Genomic DNA, 9,280 nt, shown 5'->3' on the forward strand with positions numbered 1-9,280 from the left:
AGCTCTGTCTGATCATATCTGTCTGGAGCCAAGATGAAATTTAGCTGGGTACTGGTAGAGCTGATCCAACATTATTGAGTCAACACAATTTTGTGGGAGCAAAGGAGAAAAAAAGTTTCTCTGTTTGAGCATGACCTGTGCTGCTCTGGCTGTTCTCACCCATTTTATTTGGTGCCATAGACATGAGTGGTTTGTGTTGGCTTTGGAAACTCCTAAAATTTGTTCAACAGGGTGAAGTGGATGATGTTGTTAAAAGAAAAACTGTCTTTTTAATGTCAGAGGAATACATTAACCTTTGTATTTCCATAAGCAAAAACTCATTTTATTCTTCCTGATCTCTCTAGAAACAGTGAAACTCTTTGGAAAATATTTAGAAAACTGTGGTATATTCAGTTGTAATTATTTTTTTTCACAGAGCAATAATAAAAGATATTTTTGCAGTGAATTCAAGCCAGGAATAGGCAAAAGGCAGAATGACCTGACAGTGCTTTGTGGTAACATGTTAATAACTACTTCAAAACAAAACAAAACAAAACAAATATACTTTTTTCTTTTTAAGATGACATTTTTGAGAAAATCTTTCAGTCCTTATATTTTATTTTTTTTGTCACAGCAATCTACCCCATTTTAACTCTTAACTCTGTTGTAAATCTTCTCAAGGGATGGTCAGAGGAGATCTTTATTCAAAAGATGAACTTAAATTTTCTGCTGTACTGATTTTTTTTTCACTTACCATGTAAAAAACAAAATTGCATTTTGCAAATAAGCCACTACTGTCTTTGAAGCCATATGAGGCAAATTATTAAATCTGTGTTTTCCAGCAATTTATAAAATCTTGGCTATAAAAACATTTTTTCCTGATATTATTCCTTTTGTTGATCTGATACTCAAGCTTTCCTTAAATCTGTACCTCATAATGTTCTTGTTGTTCTCATTCAGCTCATCAGCCTTGTAATATTTTTCCAGATGGGGGTGGCTTTAACAGAAATTCAAATAAACTATCAAGTAAGTTTTTTCACCAGTTATCCTGTCAGAAAAGCAAACTTTGGGGTTTTTTTAATGCAAGGATTGGGTAAACCTTGAAAAGGTTCCTGCAGAGCTACAGGTCTGGTGGCCAGTCAAGCTATGGGAAAACAAGATAAGCAAAACAAGTTTCTTAACATTTTGTGAGGGGTTTTTTCATTTTAAGAAAAAAAAAATTGTACTGTGTCACTACATGAATTTCTGGAAAATGAGTGGGAAATACTGAATGCAGTGCCAACAAAAATTCAGCAATAAGAGGAAAAAGATTAGTGGTTTTTATAGCAGGCTACAATACAAGCTGGAAGGACTGGTTGTCAAAAAATCTTGAATGGGTGATCACTGTAAGATATACTGAACTTTTTATTTTTTCACACTTCTTTTTTCCTGCTAAATCCCACAATATATTAATTCTTTGCTGGTTTCATCAGACATAGCAGTGATGGAACAAGAGGGAATGGCTTTAAACTGAAAGAAAAGAGGTTTAGATTGGATTAAGGTTAGGAAGGAATGGATGCACTCAATGATCTTGAAGGTCTTTTCCAACCCAGTGATTCTGTGAATTTTGTGATTTCTGTGAAGAACCAGAAATGCTTTCAGGTATTCCTTAACTTCCTTCATCATCCTTAACTTCCACTTGCTGAAGAGCTGTGGTAATAGCAATGAGGGGGCTGTAAAATAGTCTGAGCATCACTGATCTTCCCAGAACTGTTTGCCTTTCCTCAAAGGATAAATAAAATGAACAGACTTCAACTCCTGCAGCTTGTGGCTGGGTGGTTATCACTGCAGGACTGTGGTTAATTAATGTTTATGTTTCTTTAAAATTTTCATGCGAGTAATTTGTACTGCTGTTCCTGTGGCTGCCATTGTATATGTATTTATAATTCTTTTATTGCTACTGGGAGATGATAAAAGGCTTTATTAATTTGTATTTCACATTCCAGGCTTTGCTAAAGGCTAAAGCACTGGAGTCCAGCAGAAAGGGTCAGTGGTTGAGGTGCCAGGCTAGGTCCATGGGGTGCAGTGCCCTCCCATAAGCTTTGCTTTTAATAGAATCTCTCATTCTTTCAAAATCAACACACTGTTTTCCAGACCGAGCAAAATATGTACTCTTTACCTGGGACTTGTTAGTTTCCTTTTAAAAACAAGATCCAGCACAATATTTGAACCCAAAATCCAGCATAACATTTAAGCCCAATACACAGTTCACACAGAAATACACATGAATGAGTAAAGTCCTCAGATGTGGTATTTAACACGAATTTTAGAACTCTCCTCTAGATCACTGTGTCTGCAAATTAAACATTGTACACAGCAGTACAGATTTGATTTAAGATCAATTACTTCCCCAATCCTTTAATAAAACCTCACTTCTGCATGCAAGAGTGAGTTTGTTTGCACACAATTTTTAGGTGCGGTGAACCTGTCAAGTGGCATTTCACATGAAAATAAAAAAATCACATAAAGCTATGAGGAAGGGTTTATCAGATTTAACAAAAACAAACCTTCCATGGAGGAGAGTGACACTCAAGGCAGCCTGGCTGAGGTGACACCTTTCAAAGCCTCTGAGCTCCTGGCAGACTCTGTCCTTAGCAGTGCTGGCAGGTGATAGGATGAAAAAAGCATTATTGTCACAGACATACAGAAATATGCAGTTACAGCCAGTGAGCCATACAGTAAGAGTTTAATTTGAGAGGATCTTCTTACTTTTGGTTCTGTTTTTGGCCCTTCAGCACTGATCTGCATCTTCCTCTAGACCCTCTACAGCATCAAGTTCTGGTGACCAATACTAACCCAACTGCCAAAAAAAGAAAATCTTTAATCTGATCTATTTAATGCTCTCCAGGAAGGTCTCCATAAATGAAACACACAGAGCATAAACTCTACCTTACAGAGAATTTTGCAGTGCATTTCTTCTCCTTTTACAGTGCATTTCTTCTCCAGCAGTCAGACTCAAACATCATGAGGAATCATGCACATGTTTTATCTTTTGATGGAAGGAAGAAGACAGTCTGTTTCCACTGGTGGGGAGAGAAGCTAGAGTATGTGATGAAAAATTAAGTTCTCTGGTATATTCAAGCTCTATTTTTTTTATTAAAGTCTATTGAAAACCAGGCTCTATTGTTTTATTCAAATATCATGTTAGGAAATGAACAATACACAAGCAAACCATTGTACTAGGGTGTGTCACAAGCTTTTTACACAGATTCACAGTGATAAATAGATAAAAAGACATTGCTTTCCATCTATACCAGAGACTTAGGAAGAATACAAAGTGCAGCTTTTTAATATTATACAGTCTCACCCAGAGGTGTTTCACCAGAAGTCTGGCACATAAACAACTTCTTTTTGAAAACAAAAGTTTCCAGAGCATGACAAGCACTGAAATTGCTTCATCCAGATCACTGGGACAGAGTTGTTGGCACAGGCTCTTTTTAGTGTCCATTCCCACCTTCAGAGAGGATCCGTGAGGGCTCTGTGTACTTTGCTGTCATCAGGTAGAAGAGGGCAGGGGCAGGTACCAAGGCAAGCAAAGGCAGGTCCTGCTCAAGCTTATCCAGTTTGGAAATGGAGATGATTCCATAGGCATGGAGTAACCAGTGGCTGAAGAGGACAACGAGCCTTTTCTTCCTCACGAGCAGATCCTTGAAAAACTTGCAAAATAAACACAATTTCCTGTTAGCAGTCAGCCTGTTAGCCAACACATGACATTTAAGAGGTGTGAGAGGCAGAGCACAAAAACCATGTGAAGGCTCCTGGGTTTGAGCCCTTCCAGCACACACCCAGCTTCTCAGTGCACCATCAGAGGGAATTCTCACATGAGATTCCTCCAGCCAAGAGGGGAAGGGATAAAGGAAGAGGCTTAGATGTAAAATACACCACAGAGAAAAGGCAAGAGACAAAGTGGTCTCAGCTCACTCAAGTCTTTTTTACTCTTTTAACACAGGAAACATGTTTACCCACCTCCACTTCAGAAGCAGACATGTACACTGCCAGTGTGACCAAAGAGAGCACCAGGATGATGTATGGGAAGGCATAATCTAAAGGCAAACATGCAACACATTAGCAGGCAGAAAAATGGCACAGCCTATCCTTCAGCAAAGTTTTTCCACAGGTGTGAAGCAAACTGAGCTGCTCTAGCTGCCTCTTAGCATGTGAGGGTCAGCCAAGCACAACCTGCACAGCTCTTCCCTCTGAGGTTTTCTGCTATTTCTCAGTGGAGTTACTCAATGCTTATACCACAAATTGAAAAATGATAATGAGAAAAGTAGTCAGGCTGAGTGGGGATTTTGTGGCACCTCTCCAAATGTGACAAGAATGCTGGAAGCTAAATCAAAAATAGCCAGTCTCCCCAAATTTACACTGAAATCCAACTCTGAAATGAGACAAACTCTGCCTTAGCAAGAAGTGGAACTAACTCACTCTGAAGTACTTTCCTCTCCCACCCTCTCTCCTTTTTGGGGGAAGGGACACTCTCAGGCAGCACTGGCTGAAGCAAAGCAGTGTTGGTCAGGAGCCTGATAAGGATAGAGCTCCTAACAAGCAACCTTTTCAGGTGAAACTCCTCAAAATAACCCTAAGCAACATCCTTATTCCCAAAGCAGAAAGTGTCCCTTCTTTCTGTCCCTTAAGTCCTTTCTTAGTGTGCATTGATAGGCATGTCCAGGAGTGTTTTCAGGAGAGAACTCACAGAGGAGGCCTCCTCCCACGGCCTGCAGCACAGTGAGGATGGGGAAGAAGTAGAGTGCTGCATAAATGCTTTTAAATCTATCAGATCTTCCCAAACCACATGCAATCTTCTTAACCAGGAGAGGCCTCAGCAGCATCATCAGCACGAGACAGAAGGCATAATAAATAAACACAATGGTGTACCTGGAGAATAAAAAAAAGAAAAACTCCTTAAAACGTGCAGTTTTCTCACAGAGGTCACAGCCAAGGAATTTGGGGTTAGTCAGTGAACTCTAAAGACTTTATGGGTAAAAGGTTTAAACAGAGAATGATGGGCTCACTTTTCCTTAGGGGAAACAGTCAGGATGTTTCCTTTCCAAGGACAGGAAAATGAAAAGAAAAAAAGAAATTATCAGCTACAAAGTGACATCCTGAGAGGACATAGTCTCGAGCTGCACCAGGGGAGGTTCAGGTTGGACATCAGGAGGAATTTCTTCACAGAAAGGATGACCAGACACTGGAATGGGTTGTCCAGGGAAGTGATGGAGTCACCATCCCTAGAGATGTTAAACATCTGGACATGTTTAAAATCTGGAAATTATCTTTAATCTGGAAATTATCTTTAATCTGGAAAGACAGGAATTGACGCTCAGTGCCATGATGGTGTTGGGCCATAGGCTGGACTCAACGATCCCAGAGGTCTTTTCCAACTAAACTGACTGTGTCATAGCCTGGGCTATGCCACCTTCTTTGATTACTCAGAAAGTCATTAAACATTGCTACATCCATGTAAAACAGCTCAATGCACAAAAGATTCAGGGGATTGATTGCCATTGATCCCAGTTCTACCTGAACAATTTTGGCAGCTTGGAGGAGAGGCAAGGGGGTACACACTGACAGGGGGGTACAAACTCCTAGGGGGCACACACTGACAGGGCCACACCCTGATAGGGGGTACAGTACACACTGACAGGGGGTGCACACTCACAGGAGGCACACATAGGGTTACACACTCACAGGGGGCACACACAGGGGTACACACTGACAGAGGGTGCACACTCACAGGGGGTACACACAGGGGTGCACACTGACAGAGGGTGCACACTGACAGAGGGTGCACACTGACAGGGGGTACACACAGGGTTACACACACACAGGGTTACACACACCCAAGGTTACACACACACAGGGGGTGCACACTCACAGGGGGTACACGGCCTCGTGGGTGCAGTGCACGGTGGTGATGTAGTCGGGGCTGGGGTTGTAGAGCATGGTGTACCAGTCCGAGAGCTTCTTGACGGCGCAGGAGCGGATGTGCAGGGAGCCCACGGGGTCGCTGAGCAGCAGGGTCACCAGGGCTGCCACGCTGCACTCCAGCAGGGCTGTCAGGTGCTGCAGCAGCGCGCTGGAGCTAAGGGACAACAGCACTGTTGTTTTGTGGAGATAAACAAAACTGCACAACTTTGTGAAAGCTGTAAAGCCAGCATGTTTATTACAGCGCTGGACACACATGGAGATTGCTCTCCTTAAAAGACATGCGTACCTCTGGGAATTCCAGGGCCCTTTTTATCCCCCTCCCAAATCCATATGCATGCAATTTCACAATAGGTTCATACATATTCATTTTTACAAATTTCACGTGACATTTGCCACCAGTTCTTCTTTATCACAAAGAATTCCCAGGTCAGGTTGACCTGCTCTCGCAGCAGTGTCTGTCTCCCTCCCCTTATCTCTGTCCTTCACTGAAGCAGTTTCTCTGAGCCTAGGCTTTTTATGAGAACAGGCAGTCAGACTAAATAGCTATGTTTTCAAACTACAGACTTAACTCAAAGATGTACATTTCACCTAAATCAAAATGGATTTCTACTCTGGAGAATTTCTACTCTGTCTCACTGTCACTGCTGGGCTCTCAGAATCTCTGCTGGCCACAGCCACCCTGAGATGCGTTACTAAATCTCTTCTCCCAGCCTGGCAGTCGAAGAAGGAGTCAGGATTCTTCTGTTCTTGTTCTCAAGGTTGTTTATTATTTCTTATCTATAAAATTCTTTCTCTGACCCCCCAGTGTCTGTCTGGCAGGTCGGATTGAGGCACACTGAGCACCTTCAGAGGCAGTGTTATCTTTTATACTAAAAACTACGTGTACATTATTTACCATAACTTCCCAATACCTATCACCTGTGTTAGACAGTGAGCTTCTACTCTAAACCAATATGTAAGTGCCAACATCACCCAGAAGATGGAGGCCAAGAAGAAGAAGGAGAAAGACTGGACACGCTCAGATTCCTCCATCTTGCCCCCGAACTCCCATTCTAAAAAACCTCAGAAATCTGTTTTTCACCCTGTGACAAACTAACTATTATTCTACTTAAACTCTCTTTGTAGGAAAGATTCTGTGCTGTTCTTGTGAGCCAGCAAAGGCTTCCTGATGATAAGGAAAGCCCCATATCTCTCCTGAGGAAGACACCGAGGTTGTCACCATGGAGATGTGATGAAGGAGAGAAAGGTAAGAGATATGGACTCTAGCTGGCTCACAGAATGACTTGGCTCCCTGATCACCTACTGAGAACTTTGTTTCCTTCCTATAACCAATGGGCAGTGAATGTGTATATTAAGTGAATGTAAATATCTTGAAAGAGTATAAAAGCAACATGTTGCTATAATAAACCTCTCTTGCACCCTTCTGATGGAGTCGTGGTACTTTGTGCTGTGTCATGCTCCATAATGACATCTCTTGACTTGTAATTCTTCATATAAAGGTTGGTAATTGTTTTTCCATGGGTCTTGGGCTCTGTGCCAAGGTCTCCGAGCCCCCTGACAGGGTCTCGAGTCCTCCAGGGCAGCCAGAGGAATTTCCTGGGATCCCACACCATGCTGCCAGCTCCTGCAAATCCCAACAGCCCTGGAATCCCACAGAGCCTTCTGCAGAGCTAAAACCTGCTCAGTGTGAAAGCTCTTTGACAATCCCAGGTGGTTTAGTGTGTAAAAGAAAAGAGTGGTGAGGGTAATGCACCACACATCTCAGAAGGGGTGACATTGCTGCTTGTGATACAAGCAGAATTGCCAAAGCTGCAGGTTGAAGATGGTAAATATGGATATATTAAACATTCCCAGTCCCCTATCTGTTCAGTGCTCAGAGAATCACAGAATGATTTGGGTTAGAAGGGACTTTAAAGACTACCCAGCTCCAACCCCCTGCCATGGACAGCTCACTTCACTCCAGAGCCATCACTCCTTAAAAAACTCCAGTCTAACACCTAATGGCCACATGCAGCTGTGGGTTTAAACCTCTTTTTTACAGAAGTTCTCTGATGTAAAGGCCACAGCAGCTCTGCTATCAAGACCCAAACGCAGAATACATATACCAGAAGAGAAAACTCAGATATAAAACTCAATACCCAGAAGAGAAAACTCAAACCCATCCTCTCACTGCACCTGTGCAGCCCTGCTGATACTGACCCAGGGGAGAGGGGATGATACAACCTGCTGCTTCTGTCTGCTGGGAAACCAAATCCAGCCCAAAATGCCAGATGGGCTGTGCACTGCCACATTAAAGAGGTACAGACCATGCCCTCAGGGCAGTGACTGGCCAGGGTGCCCTGCAGGACATTTACATTTGTAAATAAACCCTCCTACCACTGCTCTAAAACTCTGTGCAACCGTATCAGCTCAATCAACAAGGGTGGATGGGGCTCTGAGCAACCTGGTCTGCTGGAAGGTGTCCCTGCCCATGAGAGAGAACTGGAACTGGATGATCTTTAAGGTTCCCACCCAACCCAAACCAGTCTAGGATCATAAGAACTGCTGGACAGTTCAGTTCAGCATCTCAGATTGATCACTTGTGAGTAATATATTTCCAATTTTAAACAGCTCATTTAGAAAAAGGGTTACACCAACCTCTTTTTTCCAGAATACCACTCAATAAAGAACCAGTGTAAAACCAGGGGCAGCATGGCCATGAAGCCGAGGTACAGCCAGTCGTAGCGGTCTGGAGATCCCAAACACTCCCTGCAGATTTTGTGGTCATCCGTTCTTTGGCCTCTAGGACACACCTGCAGAAGGCAGAGGTTGGACTGACAATCCCACCACCAACAGCAAATCTCTGCAGTTAGTGGAAAAACAGCTTGGGGCAAGACACAGACCAGATTTTTAAAGAGATGAAACAATAACCCCAGTAATTTCTCAGCTTACACTTGCTCTCTCTGACTCTTCTTTTTTAATATAAACAAGGGTGAAGCATGATTAAAAGCCTTTATGCAAGCCTCCATTTTCCTCTCCTGCTGTCACGCCACTCCCTCTCATCTCAGCTCCCTCAGCAGGCTGCTCACAACCACAGCTCTCCCGTCTCACCCCACCCTTCCCGGCTCTGGCTCTCCCTCAGCACTCCGGTAAAACCGGCGTGCACAGGGACTCATTTCAGCACATCTCCCCGCACCACCCCGTTCTGGGTCAGCTTTTCCAGCCCCGGTACGGCACCGAGCCCCCAGCACCTCGTGTCACGGTGCAGCTCCTGTTTCGGTCAGGAGCCGTTCTCGCCCCAGCCGCCCCCGGTACCGACCCGCAGGGGCCCGGCCGGGGCTCCCGCCCGCGCCCT

The 9,280-nt window shown here is 43.5% G+C and overlaps 1 protein-coding gene across 1 annotated transcript; it reads right to left on the reverse strand.

The window, feature by feature from the left end:
* Positions 1-3,094: 3,094 nt before the first annotated feature.
* Positions 3,095-8,733, reverse strand: JKAMP (JNK1/MAPK8 associated membrane protein). The gene is made up of 5 exons (XM_014311880.1): positions 8,584-8,733; positions 5,894-6,100; positions 4,712-4,893; positions 3,985-4,061; positions 3,095-3,674 (listed from the first exon to the last, which is right to left on the reverse strand). The coding sequence occupies exons 1-5, from the start codon at positions 8,643-8,645 to the stop codon at positions 3,456-3,458; spliced, it is 747 nt and encodes a 248-aa protein (XP_014167355.1). The 5' UTR covers positions 8,646-8,733; the 3' UTR covers positions 3,095-3,455.
* Between the last annotated feature and the right edge of the window lie 547 nt (positions 8,734-9,280).

Source organism: Geospiza fortis, unplaced genomic scaffold (genome assembly GCF_000277835.1).
Source record: "Geospiza fortis unplaced genomic scaffold, GeoFor_1.0 scaffold23, whole genome shotgun sequence".
Taxonomy (NCBI): Eukaryota; Metazoa; Chordata; class Aves; order Passeriformes; family Thraupidae; genus Geospiza; species Geospiza fortis.